At 42.3% G+C, this 27,621-nt stretch overlaps 1 protein-coding gene across 8 annotated transcripts in view; it reads left to right on the forward strand.

Moving 5' to 3' along the window:
- The window catches only part of TGFBR3 (transforming growth factor beta receptor 3), a 204,820-nt gene that overhangs the window by 71,960 nt on the left and 105,239 nt on the right, over positions 1-27,621 (forward strand). For all 8 annotated transcript variants that reach the window (XM_082833124.1, XM_082833127.1, XM_082833128.1 and 5 more), the window contains one exon: positions 18,209-18,393. In XM_082833124.1, coding sequence (XP_082689250.1) covers positions 18,209-18,393 — 185 coding nt within the window. The remainder of the gene's footprint in view (positions 1-18,208; positions 18,394-27,621) is intronic.

A 27,621-nucleotide genomic window follows, 5' to 3' on the forward strand; every position in this document is an offset into this window, starting at 1 on the left:
CCACTACTTACGGCCAGTTCGATTGTCAGATGTGGTGTTGCAAAGATGATAAATGATAAGGTAATCAGGGATTAGATGGATTCATATGTGGCAATATGAAGATATTGTCTTTAATAAGAATATCCATTATATGGGCATAATTGAAAATAATTGTAATTTAGTTGAAATCTGGTATAAATTTAGGGGAAAAAAGTAAAATAATTACTTTTTTTCTGCTCATATAAAGGGATATAAAAGAATGCATGTAATTAAATTTCTTAATGCTTCATTTTGCTTTTGATGTGCTCACACCAGGTGAAGTTATACTTGAATGTTAACGCTCATAGCGTGAGTCTAAAGTTTCAGTTGCAGCCAATAGATGGGAACCACGGTTTCTAGTGATTTTCAAAATACAATCCCATAAAGATGAAGAGACCCCACAACTGAAACAGGTGGTGTGCTCAGTTTAAGTGAACATTTGGGAGTCCGGAAAGAATCCGACACTGTCTCATCACTGTCAGAAGTGATTCCAACACCACCGCTGTGCACCAGCCCATGTTGTTGGCCGTTAGTTGTATGGATGTTTGCTGTTCACTCAATGACAAAAGCAAAATAGCCAAAAAAAAAAAAAAAAAAAGGATATAAAAGAATATGTCATACACTGTTAAGTTCACATATATATGTATTTTCTTTTTGCAGTTGAGAAAGCAGGATTGGTAAGTGAAGCTCAAGGGTTAGGTATGAAAAATAATTGAGAGAAATGGATAGAAAGAAAGAAAAATTGATGTTTGATAATCTTTGTTAAATATGTTCTCAAAGATCAGCCTCAGATTTAAAGTATTATGTACATGTAGACTTTGGCCTCCAGTAGTTTTTTTTTTTGTTTGTTTAAATAAATGTATTTATTTATTTATTTTATTTTTGGCTGTGTTGGGTCTTCCTTGCAGCGCACGGGCTTTCTCTAGTTGTGGTGAGCGGGGGCTACTCTTCATTGCAGTGCGTGGGCTTCTCACCATGGTGGCTTCTCTTGTGGCCGAGCATGGGCTCTAGGCACGCGGGCTCAGTAGTTGTGGCTCGCGGGCTCTAGAGCGCAGGCTCAGCAGGCTCAGTAGTTGTGGCACACAGGCTTAGTTGCTCTGTGACATGTGGGATCTTCCTGGACCAGGGCTCGAACCTGTGTCCCCTGCATTGGCAGGCAGATTCTTAACCACTGCACCACCAGGGAAGTCCCTCCAGTAGTTTTTTGATAGGAATTCAGCCTTGAGTTGAACTTTGAGATACGTTCTTTTCTTTTCTTTTTTCTTTTTAATTACCAAGCGACCAACCTTTTGTAGTTTGTTGATCTATTTTCTCCTCTTACTCTCTTTTTATTGCTTTCTGCAGGTGCTGCTGTTTATTCTGGAATGCTGGGCATCCATATGTAGAATTAGGGTTTGCCCACCTCTGTCTTAACCAGTAATGGAGAAAATCTGACCCAATATTTTAATTCACAAGTTGAAGTGGACTCAGTGGGGTCCTAATCCAGTTCCTTGGTCTAAGCTCCAATTTCTAAAGCCCCCATTTCTTTATATAATAAGTACATGAGTTACCACTGTTTAGGCTTCTCCACTCCTCTGTCTTTGCTTAGCCTTCTGTCTTCAGGTGTTTAGGAAGGGTCTTATCACAGCCAGCTTCTTTGCTTGTCAGTGGATTTTATAACAAAGCTATTAAAGTCCAAACTCTTTGTTAAGCAAATCCAATTCATTAATCTATTATATAGATATCTTACTTTATAAGAATTATAGAATTCTTAAAGAATTATAAGCTTATAGAATCCTTTGCTACCCATTATGTTAGTTCATTTTGGCAAGACAGGTAGTATTAGCCCCAGTTTCCCAGGGAGGAAACCAAGTGAGGTGGCCCAGGTCAAGAAACTCGTTAGTGGCAGAGCTTGGTGTAGAACCCAAGTCTTCTAAATCCAAGTTCGACCTTCTTCTGTGTTTCTGTGGTCCATGTGGTATGTTATGAGCTTCTTTTCTGATGGGAGAAGGTAGGATGGTAGGGAAAAAAGTGGTTCATTCCTGTTGATTTTTCTTATGTTTATTAGTAATTTCTTTATATTTGTATAGCATTTCCTGATTTAATTAAAAAAACCCAAAAACCTTTTCATTGTTTTCCTAACAACCCTGGGGATTAACTAGGACAAGTAATATCCTTATTTTATCTTATTTTTTTAAGGTTTTTTTTTTTAATGTGGACCATTTTTTAAATCTTTATTGATTTGTTACAATATTGCTTTTTAAAAATTTTTTTAATGTTTTGGTCTTTTGGCCATGAGGCATGTGGGATCTTAGCTCCCTGACCAGGAATCGAACCCACAACCCCTGCATTGGAAGGCAAAGTCTTAACCACTGGACCACCAGAGAAGTCCCCTATCCTTATTTTGAAGATGAGAACACTGAGGCTCAGTGAAGTGAAATGTTATTAGTTGAATTGGAGCCATAGCCCAGACCGGGTTGGACTAAGACTAAAGTGAATGAGAATTAAACGTGAACCTTTCCTTTCTGTAACATACATGGAGCATCTATAGTGTGTCAGTTGCCATGTTAGATGTCGTGGATTTAAAAATACCTGTTTTTAGCAGTTTGGGAGTAACAATATACACACTACTATATATAAAATAGATAACCAACAAGGACCTACTGTATAGCACAGGGAACTAACCTCAATATTTTGTAATAACCTATAAGGGGAAAAGAATCTGAAAAAGAATGAATGAATATACATATAACTGAATAACTTTGCTATACACCTGAAACTAACACAACATTGTAAATCAACTATACTTCAATTTAAAAAAATTGAAAAGAAAAAAAATACCTGTTTTAAAATTTGTCACAGTATGTCAGAGGTTTTTAGTTTGTGGGGTGGTGCTGGGGGTTACTTTTGTTTAAGGAAATCATTTCTCTAGTATGGAGGAGGGGGTAAATTTGGAAGACATTATGTTATAGAACTGCAGCCAGATATATGTTTACTTTTGTGAGTGCCCGTTTTATTTGCTGGTTTATTCATTTCTATGCATTAGGATAGAAAAATAAATATAGTTCTGTTTTGGCTCCCTGAAATAGTTTTTATATTTTCTGGAATTTCCTCACTTATTGTCTTTAATATTCCAAAGTTTTACTATGACTCATTTTGGCCATCCAATAATAGAAGAAGTAGGTGTAGGCCTGTTTGAAGAGGCTCATTAAGTAATTTTGGGGAAATATGTTTTTGAAGTCTGTAAATGTTAAGTTTTGCTTGGTGTCGAGATTTGTGTCATGGGTATCAGTTTTGCATGTTCCTATATGTTTTGGATGGGAGAGGATGAAAAGTTATGCTAAAAGAGCTTAATTTTTCTCTTTGGCTCAAATATGTGGTTTTACCATAAACTACTGAAAGTTTCCTGTTCTTGTTTGATAAAAAGGCCACTTCCATTCATTGTTTCCCTGCAACTTCCTATACTTTTCACAGTAAAAAAGGTTGAAATTGAGGATAAATTATGAGTTATCTCTGGGAGCAAAGAAACTCTATTTCATTTCAGGAAAAAACTTAAAAAAGTGAGCCTCCCTGAGTCTGAAACTGCAGTAATCCTCATTATATGCCTTTCCATACATAATCATGATTTGCAAGGAGTTCATTCTGATCCGTAACTCAAACTAACATGAGAAGGCGAGGAAGAGTCATGTCATGACTTGATTTTAGAAAGCTGCAGGATGGTATCACTGTCCTGTACAGGGGCTTTCTGAGTGGCTTTGTTGTGTGTTTTCTTTGTGAAATGGCACTGGCCAGCACATAGCCTGCCCTGCGCTGTATTCATACCGTGGATCATTTGTACTGACTGGGAATAGGGACCACTGGTGGGAGTGTCTGATCTCCCTGACGGTGTCTGCTAGCATTGAGGGGAGAGTGAAGATGAAAGGAATAGCAGTTACACGTTCCATTGAGAACGGTGAATGTGAAAATGATGCTAAAATTGTAATTAATTGGGGATGTGCAGTTTAAATATCTCTTCATCCTGAAAACTAAAAAGAGGAGGAGGTATCATGAGAACTTTACATATATACACGAAACCTAATCGTATATTTGCTTTCACCTCTTCTTGAAAAGATAAAATTTCAAAAATGCTTGAAGCCCTAGAGCACTAGGAGAATAGGGCTTTTAGCACAGTGGTTGTGTGAACTAAATTCCCAACAGTTCACCCTTAGTGTGTAAGCTTCGCTTTCTTTGATGCTTGCCATTCAAATTAGATTAGTGTGGACAGTGTCTCTAATATTGTTGCTAATATCGTCACTCACATTATTATACATGGTCAATTTTACACCAGGTTTGTGTGTCTGGAGCACATGAAGGAAGCCAAAATGTTTGGTGAGTTACAAGGAAGATAGCTGTCAAAAGCCCATATAAGTTACACTGGAGGTGGGATGGCCCTCATCCAGAGCTTGTTGACTTACAATTGAGTATAAAAGAAGGCATGTCATGGGCTTGAGGCAGAGACACAGGCTTGCAGCCAGAGTTGAGAAAAATAGAAGTATAGAAAGTATAAGCAGAACTATAAAACAGAGAAATATGGGACCATTTGATGTAGAGATAAAAACTAAAATACCAAACCAAGTTTAATAAACTGTAATTAGTATCATAATGATGACCCTCTGTCCTCAAAAAGAAAAGAATTAATAAGTGATATTTAGGATGCTCAAAATATATACGATGGCCATGAAGTAATTATGTATGTAGTATGTTTTAGGTAGACTTACCTTAGAAATGACAGAAGTCACTTTCTTGAAAAGGAGTGAAGCCTTAGTTGTTTGGAAGGTTTGCTTATGTGGGCTATCTCATTGCTAGTCAGTGCTAATTAATGAGGCATTGATTGTGTGGCAGTCAGGTGGTTTCTTGGGCCAGTTGCAGTAGGTGGGAAGAAGGGAGGGAGAATGATATAAAATACTGAAAGAAGGAATTAATTATTACTGTAAATAATGGATTAGTGTAGTTTCGATATATTTTTCTGTGCAGATCTTGAAACAAAGCCCTTTTTGTTTTAGGAACTGGCATGCAAAGGATTTTATTTTCAAACTGACCATTTGAAAGTACTAGAACTTGTCTCCACGTGAGAAAAGGTGAATTCCTTCTGGCAGAGTGGTTTCCGAAGGTTTACTTGACAGGAAAAGAGAGGAGCTAGTTGATCCAGAGTGGAAAAACACCGAAGAAAAGTTTTCCCCAAAATAACACACAGATTTCAGGAAAAGAAAAATTGCTTTGATTGAATGTGACAAACTAAAAAAAAAAGTTGAGCTTTGAAACATCATATGACACATCTGTTTTGAAAGGTTGCTTTGTCAGATACAGCTGTGTGTTTTACAGTACTTTATTGTGTGTGAAGTTTTATCATGAGCATGCTCAGTAGATATCTTTCTGAACAGGTATCTCATTTATCCCAGTTTTAAAATTTGGGGGGAGAGTTTATTAAACAACAGTACATTAATTTATTTTATATTTATCTTTAGTTTAAATGCAATGTGATTGAATCAAACCCCTCTCTTTTAGCCTTTTATTAAACTGATAGCTCTGTTTAGATTTTATCCTTTAAGAAGTTGCTTGTTGACCCAGGAATATCCAAAACTTTTGATTTATTGCATGGCATGTTTTAAAAAATTGAGATCACAGATTTCCCTAAATACCTTTAGCAAACCAATGCCACTTTGTTTTTTTGCCTTCGTACCTACAGTAATGTAAATTACTGGTTTAAAAAGTAAAAAAAAAAAATCTTCCAATTCTAGAAAGGAGTTTTTGTGCATACTGGAGATGATTGCCTAGATCCCTGATTGAAACTCACTACAGAGTGTATTTCCTCTATTTTTAATGAGGCTGTATAAGAAAAGTTATGCACCTACGCTTTTTGTAAAATAACTCTTGAAATCACTGACCCTTGCTTTGTAACGGGCCTCTTAAATTCAGACTTAGGAAGAATATTTTCTTATCCAAAGAACTGATTTGTTTCCTTTTTATGAGATCTTGGGAACGTCACATTTTCTTTTCTACCTCAACTGCTAGGAAACTCAGAGCTAGGTCTGGTGCTCAAATGAAGTTGTTTCCTAAGTTCTTCAATAAGGTTTGGTTTTGTTTTGGTTTTTTTCAGATCCACTTTTTAATTGATTGGCAGCTGAAGTTTTCTGGGCCTGTTTTTTTTTTTTTTTCTTTTTTAAATTTTTTATTACCAGCCCCTCAATTTCCTTTCTAGAAGTAGTTGAGTATATAAATAATAAAGGAATATATAGCATGACATTTTGGTTGGATCAGTAATTTTCTAGGAATAGAGTCCATTAAAACTGGGGACTCTGGTCAGACCTGTCTTGGTACATTAATTTTGCATCGCTGGGACCAGATGCCAGGGCAGAACTTATCTAAAAATTAGGAGGAATTGGAAGCAAAGGTCTTTTTACCAAAGATTTTATAGAGGCCTCAAACTCTCAGGGTGACAGCGAGGGCATCGAACTACATGGTACCAAAGTTCCTTTAAACTCTAATATTCTATGCTTCCTAATGCAAAAGGAGGTTGAGATAAGTTAAGAAGTATTTTTTTCAGAACATATTCCATAGTTGGAGAGATGATAATAATAATTATAGTTATATGATAATAAAAATGAGTTAATCCTAAGAACAGGTTTTGTTTGTTTGATTGAAGAATTCATTACTCAACAAATCTTTGTGAACACCTGCCTTATGCCAAGCGCCATGCCAAGCACCTGGGTGGATAGAGAGTTAGCAAAAGGAACATGGTCACTGCCTTCACGGGGTTTCCAGCTAAGTAGAAGACACACAAACACATGCCAGAATAAATGAAACAATATGTTTATAACTAAAAGTTGATATTGGGTGTAAAGGAAAAGTGTAATAGGTATGACAGGCTTATGGAGTCGCTAAATTTAATCAGGTATGAAAATGTGGTTCTGGGCCAGGGCTGGTTATCTGGGCACAATCCTTCTGTCTTTCGAAGGTCTGTTGTCCCTCGGTCTACACTGAGAAGTCCTATCAATGGTGCTGTTTGATTGGCCCATAACTACTGTGAACCTTGGAAATTTCAGCTCCATCAATACTCCTGAGGCTTTTAGCTTCACTGTGAAAGGAGCAAGAGCACATTAGTTCTTCATAGATTTCTCTACAAACTATCAGCTATTTCTTTCTTAACAGAAGCACCTGAGCAGCGAGCTAGCTTGCTTGAGGAAAGACTATGGTTTTGTATTGTAATTGGATTTGACGTATCACTGATGCTTGGTGATTTGGCATTCCTGGTAAGCATTCCTGCGTTCCTTTAACAACCAGTTGTTGAGTGCCCTGACTATATATAAAATCCTTAAAGTAAATGTATTTTAGTTCATGGCCCAGTTTGTACATATGGCTGTAATTAGTAATATTTTGCATGGCCAAACCAAAAGTTGGTAGATGTTCCTTTTTTAATCTCTTGCCTCCTATTTATAATCAGGACCAGTGGTTACAACCTTTGATTCAACTCCCGAACAGTTGAGGTTTCCCCCTTCCGTCCTTTCTGACCACTCCCCCACTTACAGCTTCTTGTCTTGCCACTTACCCAGACACTGCACCCCAGCCCTAACCAAGGGCTCACCAGTCCCCGAGAATGCTTGTTGCAGCGTGTTATACCTCTGTGTTTCTGTGCATGTCCTTACCTCTGTTTTCTCCCAGTTTTTTCTTTCTTATCAGACACCAGTTTACTAGAGGTAAAAAAGAAAAAAGAAAAGAAAAGGAAAGAAAATTAGTTTAGCGACTATCTTAAGTACAAGTCGAGGTCTGAGAGACAAATTTGGTGACGTTATCCCTCAGGGTTAATGAGGAGTGACTTTCCAGCCCTGCAAGTTTCACTTTACCATAAAATGTTGGCATTAGTAGGAATTAAATTATAATTTTTATTGGTTATGTACCTAAACTGAATTTAATATTTTGACTCCAGATCAATTATTTTCCTTTTAATAAAGAAGTATACTTAAAAAAACCTATTTTGTGTATCTCAAAAACACAGTAGGAGAAAACAGATTTCATTTTCTTCCATCCTCCAAATCTTCAGATTTGTTCTTGGTCCCTGTGCTGAACCATTTAGGCAATAACATTCCATAAGTTCTAATCTCCTCATAAATGAATTCTGTAGCCGGTTTTCCCTTCATTCCCAGCTTCCTTTAGACTTGTCAAAAAAACAGGAACAAGTGCACCATCTTATTGATGGAAAGTAAATGATGAGAAAGTTGACCAAGATGGTGCCAGATTACTGTCTTTCTGGATTGTAGGAATTCCCTGGAGGCAGAAACATGGTCTATTCTCACCTTTGGGAGTTGTACTTCCAGATTGTGCTCAGAGAATAGGAATTTTTACCCTAATACTGAACATAGTTTTATTTTAATCCTTCCCAGGGCAATTCTTAGAAATAATTTTTGGGGAGTAATGGCTAGGGAGTAGTATGAGAACATCTTAGATATTTTATTAATCATTCTGAAGGCTCATAAAGAAAACATTTTTTCAATTGGAGAAAATATTTTCATTCATTTATTTCTCCCCCCCAGGGGGCTTTATGTCTCTAATAGTAAATGAAATTTGTAAAGTATTTGCATGTATAGGATTTCATTTGATCTATGAGTCGAGCCTGTCATAAAGTAAGAGAAAGAGAGATTATGGGAATCTTAAAGACAAGGTCAAACAACTAATAGTTGGCAGACCTGGATTTAGAATGCAGTTCTTGGATCTCCTGGTCCAGTGCTCCTCCTGTACCAGTATGTCTCTAATACAAGGACTCTTCTCTTGCAATGCCCAGTGGTGACTTCTGGGGCGTGCTCCTTCTGCTACCTTTTCTCTTCAGGTTATAAAAAAATATGAAACAAAACAACCCCACAGCGCTTCCGTGGTGGTGCAGTGGTTGAGCGTCCGCCTGCCAATGCAGGGGACACGGGTACGTGCCCCGGTCCGGGAAGATCCCACATGCCGCGGAGCGGCTGTGCCCATGAGCCATGGCCGCTGAGCCTGCGCGTCCAGAACCTGTGCTCCGCAACGGGAGAGGCCACAGCAGTGAGAGGCCCGCTTACCGCAACAACAAAAACAAAAACAAAAACAAAAAACAACCCCACATCCTCACAGAGTTGCGTAAATCCCCTCTGATACTTTTCCGTTGTATAGTGGTATCTTGCTTAGATGGAAGAGTAGAGTGCCTTTATAGCTTGGCACTTCCCAACACTTGGAGAATTTAGATTCTTAAAGAAACTCTGCCCACTGTTTCCCTTTGAACATTTAAAGACACAACTTGAACACAGGAAGTTCTTCAACATGGTTGCACCATGATTTCAACACAACAATATGCAGCTATGCACTGGCTTTTGGCCCAAGAAGTTGGCGGTTGACTTCTTGGAAGAGGGTTGGTTTGTCAAGAGAAAGGTTTGGATTTAGATATTCACTTGGAGAATGAATGAAACTATGATAAGATATGCTTAAGGAATTGTTCTGTTTAAAAAAAAAAAACTGGCTGTTTTTTCCTGAGAAATCCACAGTACAGGTTTTAGAACGTTGTATATACACTCTTCTGCCTATCTTTTTCTTATCAGGGATAAGCTTCAGCCATAAGCCAGGTTTTATTGTTGAAAAACCCAGGTGGGAGCTGTGGTAGAAGGTCCCCCTTTGGATTTTAATGGTGGTGCATTCCACAGCTCCATCCCCAAGGAGCCGTAGCTCCAGTGAGTTGTAATGTAAGATGGTATAAACACGAACATATGTTGTATACACTGCATGAGCTTGGGGCCTTCCAGGTGCTTTTTCCTGGAACTTTGTTTTCGCATCATATCCTGATGCTTGTCACATTCCCTCCCATAAAGCTCAGTTAGAGCCAGGCAGTGCTATTGGCTGAGAAATCACCTTGGGTGTCCTTTCTTACAGATTCTTGCATCCTGTGGAGGTAGAAGGGATTTTCAGCTCAGGGGCAGAGTAGATCCTGCGGTGCCAGTCCCACAGTCTGTGGAAGTTTGTCCCTCTTCGCAGCTGACAGCATTGCGGAAGTCCCTGTGGGACAATAACAGAAAGCCTTATTAACCAATGGTGTTGTTGGAATAAAATCTCCCCAGTGAAGTGTCTTGGTCCCAGGCTATAATGTTACCCCTTGATTCCCTCTGCATCTTTACCACTTTTATTACAGCTGAACACACGCTCCTCATTAGTACTCTGGGTGATATGGGGAATCAGTGTGCTGGAAATTATGTGGAATAGGTACCAGATGTTTGTGTCAACTTGGTATGCATTGGTGTTTAGAATGCTTAAGGATCCCATTTATTAAATGTGAAAATGACTTACTATACCTTCCCCTAAACAATAACTCTCCCCCTCCCCAACCCCCAATATTTTTCTCTGTGTTGCATGAGGTGTGATATTAATTTCTTTGGGGACAGATTAAATTTAATGTGTGTGCAGCAAATGCATCTGTCCCCAAATGCTTTGTCTGCATTTTGTCAAGTCTGAGGGCTGGCCTACAGCCAGTGGGGATGTGGGGTTCTGTAACTGAGACTGGAATGCTATGTTGCAGCTAAAGGATATAATGAAAGGGTGAGTCCGTTTACATTTTTTTCTTTAAGTGGAACTGGGAAGTTAGACATTCATGTTCTAGCCAGGCCTTAGGAACATTTCCCATGTGTGCAGATAAGCAGGCATTAGTGAGAAAGAGGAAGACAGTTGGTAAAATGAGAAATGAGCTTGTGCTTTCTCATTAAATTTATGAAGTCTTTTAAGTCAACCAAAAGGTTGCAAGTGTGAACCAAGCAGTTTATTTTATTATATTTTATTTTATTAGACATGAATTCATGTCTGTGTTTGGCTAAGGCATTGGCCTGTTCATCAAGTCCTGAGGTGAAGGAGTGGAGAATGCAGGGTAGAAACGGGCAGTGCCTTGTCATGGGAAGAACTTGGATCTGGAGTCTGAGAGACCCCAGATTCGAATCCCACCCCGCCACTTACTGATGGTCTGTGACCTTTGGTAAGTTGCTTAACCTCTCTGAGGCCCAGATTCCACCACTGTAAAGTGGGAGTTTTAGCACAATCTTTACAGTGGTGTTATGAGGATTAGAAACAGTATGTACACAGCATGTGGCTCAGAGAAGGTGCACGATAACTGTTTTCATGAAGAATTAAACCCTCGCTTATCACAGGGGTCCCACCATATGCTTCACAGTGTTCCTCCGGGTGGCCCAGCTGCTGAACAGAGGGCCCTGCTTGGTGAAGGAGGCCACTTGGTCAGGGCCACCTGGTGAGTTTCTCACCACAGGGTTTACTTGAATTTGTGCTGCCTTCAGGGCAGTAAACGTTTTTACTCAATAGAAGTAGCATCTTATAGATGAATAGGGGCTGTGTGTCTGTCCTGGTGGCCAAGGAGGGTGTACTGAGCAGGAAAAACAGAGTCTGACTTAAGTTGGATTCTTTTGGGAATTACCCCCAAAGAATTCTGGACAGGCCATGTACTAGATGTCTGGAATAAACAGAAATATCTAGATTGGGAGGCAACAGTGAGGAACATCTCTGGGGGTGTGTTACTGTCAGGAAGCACTTTACTGAAATATTCACCCAGCTCTGTGGCTCGCAGCAATTTACTTATAGTGGGAATAATATCTGTTCTACCCACTTTACAGAATTTCTATAAAATGCTTTTTAATTATAAAGTACAGTGCAAGGTTAACAGGAGTGTTGCTTATGAATATTGTTGCTTTCAGCCAGCATTTCTTTTTTTTTTTTTTTTTTTTGGCTGCGTTGGCTCTTCATTGCTGCGTGTGAGCTTTTCTCTAGTTGTGGCAAGCGGGGGCTACTCTTCATTGCGATGCGCGGGCTTCTCACTGCAGTGGCTTCTCTTGTTGCAGAGCACGGGCTCTAGAGCGCAGGCTCAGTAGTTGTGACGCATGGGCTTAGTTGCTCCGCGGCATGTGGGATCTTCCCGGACCAGGGCTCACACCCGTGTCCCATGTATTGGCAGGCGGATTCTTAACCACTGCACCACCAGGGAAGTCCCTCAGCCAGCATTTCTTTCCACCATCATCTGTGCCCTGTTGATTCTTACTGTGGTAAAGTAGCTTTTGCTGTGCCACTCAGCATCATCGCCAGAGCATGTGCTCACTTGCCTCTGGAGTGTGGGGGAGAGATTGCTCAGGGGAGGAAGGGCTGTGGGTTTCTAGCAGTGGCCACAGGAGAAGCTCCCAGCCCTCTGAGGCTGTCAGTGAGAGCCTACACTAGCAGAGCTCACAGGTCACAAAAGTGAGGAGGACATGAGTCAGGTAGGGTTTCGGAGCATGTTTTCCTGGTTTCGGAGCCTTTGTGACTGTGAGGTACTGTACTTGGGCCCTGTGGTGGTCATGTGAGAATCACGGCCACCTGCCTACTTCAGGCTTGTGTGGTAGAGCCTGGGGAGGGGATCAACTCTTCCCAGGTGGAAGCTCTTCTAACTGGAGTTGGATCTGACATTGTGTGGGCAGCCCGTTGTAGACACCACCGTGAGGCCGGTAGGGAAGGATGGGAGACCAGTTTCTGGAGGCAGGCCGTGGCTGCAGGAGAGGGGCAGGAGGGCCTGGGGGCTGACCCAGGGGGTGGCAGGATGAGGCCGGGGGTGTGCTGTGCTATGGGAGAGGGAGGATTGTTATGCCACCTGGAGAGAAGGATATTGCCAGACCGTGTTTGGCATGAGAGGACAAAAACAGGTTTGCATTTCCTGCCTTCTGTGACATTTGAGGGTGGGGAAGCCCTGATGAAGACTTGATTCTTAGCAACCAAAAACGTCACCTGCTTCAGCTCATGATCGATTTTTTTCACTTTACCATAAGATTGAAGCTTTGGCTACTAGGTAAAGAGTCAAAGGAAGAACTCTAAGATAGAGTCTCCTATTGGTATGAAATCCTTTGCACATGGATCACCTCATTGTTCATTCCCTCTTCCTCTCTTACTCCCTTCCGTCATTAATATTTGAGTGCACACTGTGTGCCAGACATTATGCTGGGCTGAGGGATACAGCAAAAAACAGAACGATTGGGTTCCTTTCTTTTGTGGTATTTGTAGTCTTTGGGTGTATGCAGACGTTAAACAAATAATTGCACAAATAATTATATAAGTATAACCACATGAAGTGCAGTGAAGAGAAATAGAGAGTATGAAAAATGTATATCTAATGTTGTAAAAGAGGTAAGAGAAGCTTCCTTGAGAGATCTGGGTAGGAGTTCATCACACCAAGGCAGAGGAAAGGGATAGCAATGGTAGGGAAAGTGTTGCTGAAAGAAACCTTGTATGTGCAGGTCCTGGTGGGAAGAAGGTTGAAGTAAAATAAAGCCTAATGAAGGCAAGTCAAGCTGTAAGTGTCAGAAAACTCAAAACAATATTGGCTTGAATAAGAGAAAAGTTACGTGTGTTTCATATTAAAAAAAAGAAAAACAAAAAACAGTTCAGAGCTAATTCAACAGCTCCATGTTCATCATGACCCAGGCAACTTCTGTCTTATTGCTTTACCTGACTCAGCATGTTGCTTCCATCTTATGGCCTAAAATGGCTGCTTTAGCTCTGTTCATCACATCTGTATTCCAACCAGCAGGAAGGAGGAAAGGGCAGAAGAACACAACTCCTTCCTTTCTTAAGAAACTTCTTAGAGATTGCATGTATCACCTCTGGTTACATATTATTAGCCAGAATTTCATCACATGGCCATACCTAGCTGCAAGCATTAGCTAGAACTTCCAGTACAATGTTGAAAAGGAGTTAAGAGAGGGGATGTCCTTGTCTTGTTGATCTTAGTGATCTTGATCTTAGTGAGAAAGCTTTTAGTTTCTCACCATTAAGTACATTAGCTGTGAGATTTTTTGTACACGTTCTTTAGAATAGAAGTTCCCATCTGTTTCTAATTTGCTGAGTTTTTTAAATCACGAATGACTGTTAGATTTTGTAAAACGCTTTTTCTGCTTCTATTGATACGATCATGTGATTTTTCTTCTTTAGCCAGTTAGCGAGATAGATTATATTAATTGATTTTCAAATGTTGCATACCTAGGATAAACCCCAGTTGATTGTGGCGTATAATTCCTTGTATACATTGTTGGATTCGATTTGCTAATACTTTGTTGAGAATTTTTGCACCTATGTTCGCAAGAGATATTGGTCTGTAGTTTTCTTGCAATGTCTAGCTCTGGTATTAGGGTAATGAGTTAGAATGAGTTAGGAAGTATTTGTTCCGCTGTTATCTTCTGAAAGAGATTGTAGAGAATTGGTATAATTTCTTCCTGAAATGTTCAGTAGAATTCACCAGTGAGCCCATCTGGGCCTAACATTTTCTTTTTTTTTTTTTTTGGAGTATAGTTGCTTTACAGTGTTGTGTTAGTTTCTGCTGTACAGCAAAGCAAATCGTTTATTCATATACATATATCCACTCTTCTTTAGATTATTTTCCCATATACGTCATTACAGAATATTGAGTAGAGTTCTCTGTGCTTTATAGTAGGTCCTTATTAGTTATCTATTTTATATATCGTAGTATGTATATGTCAATCCCAATTTCCCAATTTATCCCCCCCTTCTCCCTGGTAACCATAATTTTGTTTTCTACATCTGTGACTTTATTTCTGTTTTGTAAATAAGTTCATTTGTGCCTTTTTTTTTTTTTTAGATTCCATATATAAGTGATATAAGTGATATGATATTTGTCTTTCTCTGTCTGACTTACTTCACTCAGTATGACAATCTCTAGGTCCATCCATGTTGCTGCAAATGGCATTATTTTGTTCTGGGCCCAACATTTTTTAATGAAAACTTTCACTTTACAGAGACACTAGCCCTGGCGGCAGGTCTGAGTCTGAGGCCTTGAGCGACTGGGGCAAGCTTAGAAGGGTTACTTACGTTCATCGAACTCACTTTCCTGTTCTCTACAATGAGGATAATACAACCTCCTTATGGTGGTATTGAAAGGATGTATAGCACGTAGCACTGCCCAGCCTCTAGTGAGCACTTAACGGGAGCTATTTATTTACTTACTTACTTATTACTTACTTGCTTACTTTCTTTACTTACTTACTAGACCAGACTGACATTGTGTGTTGAACTGTTGAAGGCACCATGTCTTATATACCCTTGGAGGATGGGGTAGATAGTTCCTGTTTTTTTCCTTTTCCTTTCCTTCCTTTCCTTCCCTTCCCCTCCCTCCCTTCCTCCCTTCTTTCCATTTTCTTTCTTTCTTTCTCTCTTTCTTTCTTTCTTTCCTTTCTTTCTTTCTTTCTTTCCTCCTTTCTTTCTTTCTCTCTCTCTCTCTCTCCCCCCCCCTCCTTCCTCCCTCCCTCCCTCGGTTCCTTCCTTCTTTCCTTCCTTTCTGGGGCTTTTTGGCTTCAGGATGTATTAATCATATGTTGAACTTTTTTCTTTTTTAAACTTGGAGGACAAAAAATTCATCAAGGCACCTCAACAGCCAACACTACTCTAGTGTGTCTGATGGTCAGGGACACTCTATACTGAGCATGTTTAAACATTGACCCCAGTGGGTCTCTGTAAAGTGCAGCTCTTCCGTCACTTGATCAGAGTGAGCCTTGTACATTGCTTTCTCTTTTTTTTTCGACCTTGGACTGACTTGTATAACACATGGCTGGAGCTGCAGCCCATAAAGTGGGGGTCTGCCCTGTCTTAGACTCTGGCAGGACAGAGAACAGACACTCTTAAGGCAAAGAGTGCCCATTTTCAGTGCTGGGGGCATCCCCTCTCTGATTCCCTCCACCTTTGGGTAAGACCTTATCCTCTGGTTTGTTGCCAGTGAGTTTTGCTCTCGCCCAGTGTGGAGATGAGCAGTGTGGTGACTTAAGACCCTAATGGGTGATGGTGGTATGTAAGGAGGAGGGCAAGTCAAGCAGATTGCAAGCCTTTTGCAGACGTGTTTTAGGTGGAACTATAGTCCAGTCAGAGCTTTGTACATACATACGAAAATGGAACTGAAAAGTATTTTTATTTGTGCTTAATTTGTGATAATGGGAAATTCATGGCAGGAGGCTGTGAAACCAATTCGGAAGGGTTTCCCAGTGTTGGTAGCAATAGCCACAGCAAGTCGCCAGGGTCAATTCCCTCTGCAGGTCCGGAGCCCAGCGCCCGGTGTAGGAGTAGGAGACTTCTTCTGGAGCTCTGGGCTGTGAGATATCTCACTGTGACTGGTGCGGGCAGGAGGAGTGGGTGGGGGCACCTGCTCATCCTGTTTGCTGTGCTTGGGGAATTCAGGGAATCCTGTGTCCAGTACCTCCTGACTTTGCTGCCGTGACATCTTCCTTTACCACCTCTGTTTCTCAGAAAGCAGCCGGGCGCAGGAGAGCAATACGGAGGGTGGCAGTGATTATTTGAGAAGGTACATACTTCATTTCAGATAACAGTTGATAACTGTTATCAACCTAGATACTTTCCGTGAGTTCTGAAATAGACTTGCACACCAGGTGGGGTATCTGCATATAGCACAGCAAGTGGGGATACAGGATTGTCTGGTTTGAACTGTATTTGCATTTTAGACTGGGGCTAATCCCGGAGAGTATTTTTATTATGTAGAAGTCAGGAAGAACTACTTGGAGTGCATTCAGGTCTTTTATCGGGTTCCATTTGGAAGGTCGGGGTTTAGGATGCTGTATGTTCCAAGTCCCAGTCTCCTCAGCTAATTGAGGACAACACCAAGCTTACAGAGGTATGTGAGGTTTAAGTATCGCTGAGTCCCTTTGATTTCTGGATGTCCTTCCCTATCAGTTCAGCTAATGTATGTCACACCACTCTAGCAATCTGTTTGCCCTTATTAGCTGCATATAGCCAAATCCAAGTCCCCAGAATGGGGCCCTAATCACTGATCAGAGAGGGGGCAGCGTTTTCTTTAAGCTCAATGATTCATTTAATAAATATGTTTTGGGCATTTCCTACACGTGAGGCACTGTGATGGGTGCTGAGGATACAAAGAGAGTAACCCACAGCTGTCAGGGAGGTCCCACTGGACTGGCAAAGACGGACATATACACTGGTGGTTACAGTGTAGAAAATGAAACAGCCGAGACAGGCAGAGGAATTATGGGAGCACAGAGGTAGTGCACCTTCCTCAGCTTGGGATGTTTGTTTTGGGGGTGGAAGTAGAGCGGACGAGGAATTTGGGAAAAGGAAACAAGCTTGAATAAAGACATAGAGTGAGAAACATCATGGTATGTTTCGAGACATTTAAGCCACGTGGGGGTTCTTGGAGGCGGAGGGCTTAGGCTGGAGAGCTAGGAAGGGGCTAGATCAAGAAAGGCCTTCGTGTGCCAGGTGAAGGAGCACAGACCAGCAGTTCTCAAGGGACGGGACATAACTGCAGGGCTGGGCGGGGCAGGTCTTTGCATCTGGAATAACCATTCAGTTGAGGACCACGCTGGGTTAGGTGAACCTCGTCTGTATGGAAGGAAGCTCGGAGAGCTTGAGACCAGAGGCTCCTTTCAGGAAGGTCTGCAGTTGTCTAGGGATGGAGACAGTGAGTGCTGCAGGAAGTAGAGACGGGGAGGAGAGGATGGATTTCAGATTTAAGTTCTGATTGCTTAGAGGAAGGGAGAATGAGGAAGTAGGAGCCAGGCATGCGCAGGGTTCTACTTTTTCTGTCTGAGGCTCTGCTCGTATCCTACCTCTCTTGGGAGGATCTTTCTGACCTCTCTCAAACTTTGCTGTACAGCTCTGGCCCCAGTTGCCTCTGCTCATTGCATCTTGCTTTTGTATGTTCTTAAGATTGTTTTGCTTTCCCTAAGAAGGGGAAGCACTTAGAAAGGTAGAATCTGCATCTTATACCTTTTTGGGTGCAATTTTAGGTGTCTAATATTTATGCGTAATATCATTGGGGCTTTCCACAACTTATTCTATTTATCTCTGGTTTTCTTCTAAGAGGGGAAGGAAGAATTGAACACATGTCAAATGGGAACTTTCCTCCATCCAGAGGAATACATTCGTGGCTTGTGTGTCTAAAAGGGAATTTAATCAAATACACATCAAAAGTATCCAAAAGGAGTTTAAGAGATTGGGATTTTACAAGAATAGACTAGCTTTTTTGCCATTTAGTTCTGGAAACAACTTACCTGGAAAGGCACCTCTGGTGGGTTGTCAGTGACTTGTATATTCAGAACAATTAATTTAATCATGGCACAATTAATTGCAGATTCTGAGGGGTTCATGTTTGTGATTCCCTCTGCAGGTCCAGAGCCCAGCGCCCAGTGTGAACTGTCGCCTGTCAATGCCTCCCATCCAGTCCAGGCCTTGATGGAGAGCTTCACCGTCTTGTCGGGATGTGCCAGCAGGGGGACGGTGGGGCTGCCCCAGGAGGTGCACGTCCTGAACCTCCGCACTGCCGACCAGGGGCCCGGCCAGCCACAGAGAGAGGTAGGCGCAGGTGCCAGCTTTCTACCCACTGCCCCTAGGAATTTGTAAAGACATTTTCCTGGATGAAGAGTCCTTTTCTTCCTTTCTGGCTTTAACGAGGATGCTCATGTATGGACGTAAGTGGGGAGGAGGACACAAAGTACACTCAAGAGACAGAGAAGGATTTCATTTAATCCAGAAGGATTGCTCTCTGGACTGGGCAACTCTAAGACTTCGCTCTAGAGAGATTTTTCAGCTTTTCAACTTTCCTGGTCCCCCTCCCTGCCTCATAGTGGAAAGAATGTTCTTAAGAATTTCATTTTTAAAACATGGCTGTGAAAAAGCAAAATAAGGTGCCATTTCTCTGTCATTGTAAAACGTCTTCCTCGACTTCTCCTGTGCCCTGTCCTTCATCTTTCTTTGTTTTGTCTTGTGGAACTATTGCTCCGGCAGGATGAGTCAGAGGAAACAGAAGCACTCTGGAATAAGGATGGCAGTACCTTGTATGTGCATGAAAGCACTGGGGGTGGGTAGCTCCTTATGTTATCCAGGCAGCCTCTTGAAGACCGTGGTGGTCTTGGTGGTGGTGATGATGACCCAAGCTCATAGTGGCTCAGTATTTCCTCTATCCTCAGCCCTGTTTGAAGCACTCGTACACTTATTCCACGAAGTCCTATTACTACCCTCAATTTACAGGTGACAGGCACAATGGGAACTCACTTGCCCAAGGTCATTACCATAAGAGAGAAATGGCCTCCTCTTTCTTGTGGCTCAGAAATGACCTGGGTTGTGGATAATGGTCCCCCTGCTTCTTTTAAGATAACACACAGTTGTCATTCTTTCTGTTTCTAAGCTTCTGTGTCAGAAATGTTATCACGCAGTTATTAGCTCTTCAGGAAGAGAGAAACCACAATAAACCATGATCACAGTGAAGTGTAGAAAAACTAATGTAGAGCAGAATTTATCTTTGAGCTTTCTTCTGGTCAGGAAAGTTAATTTCCGGAACTGTTTGTCTATGTGCCTCAACCACTCTTCTTTTTGGGGGTGGGGGGGGTGGGTAGGAATAGGAGAGGTGAGGTGTGCAGAAGGAAAAGCAAACTGATTTTAATCTTGTGAAAGTGTGCAGAGTTGGCTCATTTCAAAGACAAATCATCTAACCTTTCCAGCTACATTGGAAATTATCATTAATACTCTTGGTTGCTTGCCATTGTTGCTGCAACACATATTTCAGGTTGGATTTCTTTATCCCAGTAATGCGTCTTTAATTCTTAACTTATGGGGGAGAATTTGGGTGGGAGGGAAAGGAAGGGAGGAGGAAGTGCAGTTCCTATGAAGCCTTGCTGACTCCAGCAATTCTTTAGTGGCAATAATTACTCATATTATACATGCTCTCTCAGAAGAAGCAAGAAAGAAAAGCAAGTCCGAGCGATTACAGAAGCGGCAGAAATTCTGCGTGCTAAACTGTGCGGTACTGTTGTTGATTCTGAAAATAGATTCACATAAGACGACTGAAGCAAAAGAAGAATACCTCAAGGAATGACAGCAGAGCTCTCCCACACTTATATTGACTATGTTAGATCAAAATAGACGTGGCTCTACTGAAGATACGGAAAATTAGCTGGCGTCAAGGGATGTCGTACGTTCAGTGAAGAAGTAAAGAAAGTGGGCCTACGGGGGATAGTCTCTAAAACTTGTTTAAAAACCTGAACAATTAAGTATCTCTCATGTTCTTCACATGTGACTCTGGAGATACAGGACTGCAGCCATGCCAACAGCTTGTTAAAATCATTCGAACTATATGACCCAGCAGTTCCACACCTAAGTGTATATGCAAGAGAAAGGAAAACATACGTCCACATAAAAACTTGTCCACGATTGTTCACAGCAGCATTATTCATGATAGCTAAAAAGTGGGAACAACCTGAATGCCCATCAGCTGATGAATGGATAACTGAAATGTGGTACATATATCCATACAATGGAATGTTATTCAGCAATAAAAAGGAGTGAAGTACTGATACATGCTGCAACGTGGATGAACCTTGAAGACGTTACGCTAAGTGAAAGAAGTCAGGCGCAGAATCCACGTGCTATCCGGAGTAGACAAATTTATAGAGATAGAAAGTAAACTGGTGGTTGTTTAGGGCTGAAGAGCAAAAGAGAGACGTGGGGGCTGACTTTATGAGTACAGAGTTTCTTTTGGGGGGACAGAAATGTTCTAAAATTAAATTGTAATGATGGTTCCACAATTGAATATGAATCTAGTAAATACCATTGATAAATGTCAATACATGTGACTAACCAAAACCCATTGAGTTGTACTTTTAATGGGTGAATTTTATGGCATGTGGATTTTATCTCAGTAAAGCTGTTAAAAAATGAATTCAACCTGTCGGTATATTAATTACCCATAAAATTTACCTTAACTATAGCCACTTTTTTTTTTTTTTAAACTAGGATTGCTTCCTCTTCCAACCTAAACCCATTCAACTCTTTCTGATATTCTCAATGGATAACTTGATTTTTATAGATATGCTATTAGATATGGTCTGTGCTAAAAATCACAGCCAGTCCGTTCTGGAGGTAATAGTGGGAGGACCAGAGGCAGCCTTTGTGCATGTCTCTACGAAATATTAAGGGCAAATATTTTTCAAGATGAAATGCTAAATGTTGCTGCTTATACATTAGAAAAGAATGCCCTACTGGCTCCAAGCCATAATTACTTTGACTCTTATGACCGAAGTCGTTGTTTTTCATGATGTCCTCCTTAAATGTGAGGGAATTACTAAATCAACCCTATCCCCACTGCCCGCCCCGACCGGCTTGTTTTGGTACAGGATTAGCATTAAGATCTGTTATAAATCATCCCTTCTCTAACACTTTACTGAATTCCTACCTCCCGGGCGCCTTAAGCTCCCTCAGCTGAGGAGAGGCTGCTGCCTTTCCTGTGTGGCGGAGGTGACAGAGCCTACGCCTGGAAGTAATAACCTCAGCAGGTTGACAAGATTTGGGGAAACAGTTATACTCAATTAGACAAACAATTTTATAGGCCAGCAGAGAATTTGTATCAGAAACATACTTGATACAATAATGCATACAAAGCCCCCTGTGGCAAAGCATGGCTTTGCCATTGGCTTCCCTGCTGGGTTCTCATCAGGACAGCACAGACCTGTAGTTGTATTTTTCATCTGAGACCACACCTCTCATTTGTAATCATTGGTTTTGGAAACAACAGTCCTGGAAGTGAACCGGAAACTGGAAAAAGACTCTTTGGCGACAGAGGAGGGCAGAAGAGGGTAAACAGCCCTGAGAGACCAACTTTGTCTTTTAGAATAAGTGGGGAGATGTCATCGGCTTCACCCTATGAAAACCAGCTGCCTGTGCCCTTTAACTTCAAGGTAAAATGTCCCGCCCCTCCCTCACTTCCTGCCCCTACTCTGTTCTGACTACCGCTCCATCCCCTGCCCATACCCCTGAGTTCAGTCCCTCTGGGTGTTTCCTGATTCCTGAGAAGGGCTGTAGCACCACCAGAGGCTTGTTTACAGTAACATACGTTCATTAGTTGCTGGAATGGCAACAATTTTGTTTCCGATCCTCTAATTTTTATTGTGACATGCTTTTTCCGGGCGATGCTTCTTTTCTATTTCCCGTCTGTCTAACTGCTCGCTTATTATGAAAAGCCCTTAGTTAGCAGTACGTATGTGTATAACAGATATGGACGTTTAAATTTATGTATTTGTTTTGACATTGAAGAAGCGACTGTTAATGGGCGTGCCAAGCCAGCGACTGGCTGTAGGGGTGGAGTGAGGATCTGGGAGGATCCATGGTCATGGGAAAGGGGCCAGGTTTAATAACTTTATCCTCACCCTTCAGAAAGCTCAGAACCCTTCATTCTTGTATGTATTTACTTATTCTCTGCTTCATTCCAAAGAGGGATTTGGGATGGGCTTACAACAATAGACATACCAAGAGTGTAAGCAGAAAAGCAAAATGAGGACAAAAGAGAAGTGCCGTTTGCTAGCCATAAGCGTTCTGTGGTGGGTACGACTGGGTTTGAAATTTGGCAGGCTTCTTGGCAGGCAGGGCCGCGTGGGATATGCGGTTAATCACACGTGTGTCTCCAAGTTACTTTCCCTTGGTGTCTTCTCAGAGGACTGTGGCGTACAATTGTTCCTTCCCTGGTTCTGTTTGAGGGCGGGAGAGACCACAGTTGGGAGAAAGAGAAGGAAGAAAACACAGCCTAATGCTAACGGTTCTGCTTGCCTCTTAACAGCTCCCGTAGGCCCCAAATAACAGTAACAGTGACCACAGTGGTGGTGAAGTACCAGCTGTGGGCTAGCCGCCTGCCCGGCACCTGTGCCGTCGCCGCCCATCCTCACTGTCGGCTGGAAAGGGAGGGAGGCCTAGGGAGGTTTCACGGCAGACCCTGGGGCATGCAGCCCACCTCTGAGCCCGTGTGTGACTCTACAGTCCAAGGTTTTCCCACACGTCAGTCCACTTCCCTTTCACCTTTAGCTCTGACCTTGCTCCCAGCTATGAAACCTGCCACCCTGTCTCACTTGGCTCAACCTGTTCCACGAGGCAGCAGATCTCTCACCGAAGGTTTGGGTTTCCTGCATAGGCTTGTGATAGCTCTTTCTGATGCTCAGAGTTCCTTTTCGTTCCCTTCCTTGTGGCTTTGGGGCAGTAGTGAGGGTGTTTTTTTGTGTGGCATTGTCTCTTTGTTCCTTTCTGACTTAGAAGATTATCACGCCAAGTGTCAGTAATTATAAAATGCAGGACTCAGCTCAGGAGCCCTTGCACTCTATGTGGCTGTTAATCCTACGCTAAATGTCACCTCCCATCTGTTTTTCACAGTTGATCATTTTCCTCCCCCCACCGCCACCCCAAATAAAGCTTTCAGCTGCCTCCACATAAAGTAACTCACCTGTCTTCTGCTAGTAATCCATGACTTGTAACCAAACTTGCTTGAATTGTGTGACAAGGGAGAACAAACACATTAAGGGACTCTTCCTGCTATGCGTGAAACGCAGGACCTTCAGTGTGTGGACTTTGCCATCTGATTTGACATCTTTTTTTTTTTTGCGGTACGCGGGCCTCTCACTGTTGCGGCCTCTCCCGTTGCGGAGCACAGGCTCTGGACGCACAGGCTCAGTGGCCATGGCCCACGGGCCCAGCCACTCTGCGGCATGTGGGATCCTCCCGGACTGGGGCACGAACCCGCGTCCCCTGCATCGGCAGGCGGACTCTCAACCACTGCACCACCAGGAAAGCCCCTGACATCTTTTTTGCTTACTTTGAGGAATCTTGCAGTTCAGGGATTAAACATTTTGGAGAGCCCTACTACCTACCTACTTACCTATCTATCTATCTGTCGTCTTTCCCGTTTCCACAATATTAGTAAGTTGACAACTTCTCTCTTTTTGTTCCCCTTCCCCTCAGTTATTAAAAATATAATGGAACAGTGCAGGGGTAGGGGGAATGGGTGTGTGTCTTACCTTTACCCATCACAACTAAAAGGACTGATAAAAAATTTCAAGACTTGTTTTTTGGAGAGTATACACATGAGAGCAGGAATACCAAATGAACACTAGCACACTAGTTACCTTCCTTCTCTTATCCGGGACATTTTCCCCTCTGCTGTTATTCATGAATGACTTTCCAGTGCTAGTCCTGTGTATATGCTGGGGAAAAAAAACCTCAAACAAACTCAAGGCTATTTATATTTCAGAGATCTTGTGTGCAGTGTGTGCTAATAAGCAAGCGTCACAGTAAACTCCTCACACACAGACACTATATACTGATGAAATTCAGTTGCTAAACAAACACCTTCCATGTGTAAACACTGCCTGGTGTTTGTTTAAATGGAAGTTGTTTTGGAAATCACCCCAGGCTGACAGGTAAGGTTATCTTTGAACTGGCCGTTTTGTCACAGACCTACAGCAGATTTATGAGAAAGTTACACCGACAAGGAGGGTCACGTTTCTCTAAAGGCATTCATCTCTCTTTCTCTCTCTTTCCCTTTTTCTTTCTCTCTCTCCTCTTCCCTCTCCCTCTCCCTTTCTTCTCTCCTCTCTCCCTTCCTCTTTCCCTCTCTCCCCTCCTCCTCCCTTCCCCCATTCGTTTGACCGTTGTTGTGGAAATTATTTCATTAACTTGAAAGGCCACTGAACCTGGCTCTTACATAGGATTGGAGGCCCTAAATGAATAGGACAGTCACATGATTTAAAACGAGTTGCCACTTCACTTGAAGATACTCCGTGCAGGTTAAATGATGGCAACCTGCTGCGCAGTATGAAGATGCCAGGCTCGGACTGGACAGGGGAGCAGTCAGGCCGTGGGGTGGGGCTAGCCAGCCCGCTAGACCTCCGGCTGCTGTTTCCACGGAAGGCAATGCAGGCCGGGTAGAACTGGCCACGCCAGTCATTGATGGTTTCTAACACGTTGGGGCAAGATGTTCAATCTGAAGCTACAGCTAACTTTCAAATGAGAACTCTCCAAAAACACAGTCTTGGAATCTTAGAAAAAAGTGAAAGCAGAAATCAGAGCGATAATAGTAAACATCGAGATATAGCAAACAAATTAGGACACAAGAGGAAGTGAAGGAGTTATAACGTTCCTACCAATACGCCGGTTAGCCATGTGGCTTCAACTTTGCCATGTATCACAGTAACATTGCCCTGGGAAAGCATGCCCCCTGCCCCACAGAAGGACTGGGCCTGGTGGGACTCTGCCATTTTAGCATGAGGTAATGCCAGTTATGTTCTCTGCTGGCTGGGAGCTGACACACTGATAGAGCCTCTCTCGTTATTGCCTCTTCCCCAGTCTGGAGGAGAGGCTGCCTTGACTCCTTCTAAAATTTGTCCAGCAGCAGCATTTTCCAACCAGTGTGGTGTTTGTCTTTATGGAGGTTAGGGTTACAACCCTGACCCATACTGTTGTTGCCATGGTAACTTCTCTTGACTTTTAAAAGACTGTATAATTTCCCAAAACTGTCATTAGAAAATGTTTCTAACATTTTCTAGGAGCACCCTCCACATTTGAAAATGTGACTTTTCGGAGAGTATTTTAAGAAAGCAACAGACCAAAGTAAGGAGCGGGTGTGCAAATCTGAGACCCTGATGTGCCGATTGGGCAAAGGCCCAGTTTGTGTTGCAGAGTTCCCAGATATCCAGCTTGTATTTTCTTGTTTCTATTGCTGATTTGCTACCTTGACATTTTATTTGAGAATGTCAATTTACTTGCTAATACCTCTGATTTAAATGCCCAAATTCTGCAGAAGAATTTATTACTTTCAAGAGTCCCACTCCTCACTGTGTTTTCTAAATATTTCTGTGAAAATTAGACCCATGTTTAATGATTTTACTTTTCCTTTCTCCCGCAGTGAAGAGGCCATGTGTGAACTTGGCCCTGCTGATCGCCTCTCTGTACTCTCTTGTTTCTCTTTTCCTCGCCTATCCCACACCTTGAAGGAGTGAGTCTGTGTGTCCTGCCTTTCCCTTCTTTCCTCTCTGCAACCTGACTTCTGCTCTCCTGAACTAGTCTCTGTAGATGCCCTTTTGACCCAACTCATACGATGCTGGGACTGGAGAGGTGCCCTCGAGACAACCTAGTCCTAACCACCTTGTAGAGCCAGGGAGTGAAGCGATGACTTATTCACCGTCAAACAAGAATCGGTGCCAGTGCTGGACTGGACCCTGGAGACCCTGACTCCTATCTCAGAGTTCTTTCTACCGCCTAGTTTTTCTGTTTCTTTCCCAACTGGTCTTTCTTCCTTCTCAGGGGTCTTGACTGAAGTGCGGTCCTTGGCCCTTGTTTTTCTGTCTACTCTCCCTGAGGTGGCTTGTTTGTTCTCAGGATTTGGGTTGTCACCTCCATGCCAGCAACTCCCGAAACTCTCTCCAGGGTCTCCAAAGCTCCCTGCCTCTCATGTCTTACCTCAAGCTCCCAGGTGCCTGAGCTGTGCTGTGGAGGAGTGGCTATCAGTGTGCTTCTACCTGGTGTCAGATAGAGGGCTGACTTCAGCCCTGTCACGTCCCAAGCGTGTGACTCTGGGGGAGTTACTTAATTCTCTGAGCCCCAGTTGCCTCATCTGTAAAATGGAGATGATAGTAGTTTTTTAGGGGGTTCACTGAGGATTGAGAGACGCCTCTGTGGCCCCCTTAGGGCTGGCATGTGTGCCTGGCATACAATAAACAATCAAACACTAGCTCTTTTCTTATGTCTAAAATTGACTCTAAGGACCTTTCTAAGCCAGTCTTCTCCTTACCCCCATGCTGGTTTACCAGTCCAGCTTCCCTGTCCCATCAATGGCACTGCTACCATCTGTCTGGGCACTTTTGAACCATTCACTCAAACCTTATATTTGGTCAGTCACCAAGTTTTATTGACAGTCCTCTGGAATTTCCCGAATTTCTACGCTCCTCTCCACTTACCTGCAGCTCCTTAACCAGTATCCTGGGACTGGTGCCTCCAGCGTTAGGCACTGGCTCTTTTGGTTCAGCTTGTGGACCACTTCATAAAACTGATGTTCTCTAAATAATACTCCTATAATTGATTCATTTGTCCATTCCTTTACAGACTTATTCAATGACTTATTCATTGAGAACCTACTGTATGCTAGGTAGACACTCTGCTGGACTCCTACCCATCTTTATATCTTCAGCACTCATTGGGGGTTGAGGGAGAATAAATTTAATACGGTGTGACAAATAATATGACCATTATTTGTTATAAAATTAACAGAAGTTTGCAGGAGCCCAACAGAGGGAGTGGTAACTCTATCTGCAGGGGAGGGAAGGATCCAGAAGAGAGCATTTGATGAGGGGCTTGACAGTCAAGTAGAAGTTACTGGGCAGAAGGGAAGGGAGGCTTCAACATGCACAGAGGGAAGAGCAAAACCATGTGTGGAGGAAAGTTCTTCCTTGTACTCCCTGATGTGCAGATCAGGGAGTGGCAAACTATGGCCTTTGGGCCAAATCCTGCCTGTTGCCCGTTTTTGTATGTATGTAATTTACTTACCATAAAGTTCACCTGTTTAAAGCATACAAGTCAACGGTTTTCAGTGTATTTTTATAGACTTGTGCAACTACCACCACAATCTAACTTTAGAACATTTTTAGCACTCCCAAACTTGGTACCCATTAGCAGTCATTCCCCATTCCCGATGCTCCCACCCCTGCCCTAGGCAACCATTAATCTACTTTCTTTATAGATCTGAAATTCTGGAGATTTTTTATAAATGGAACC

Source organism: Leucopleurus acutus, assembly GCF_964270905.1.
Source record: "Leucopleurus acutus genome assembly, chromosome: 2".
Lineage (NCBI taxonomy): Eukaryota > Metazoa > Chordata > Mammalia > Artiodactyla > Delphinidae > Leucopleurus > Leucopleurus acutus.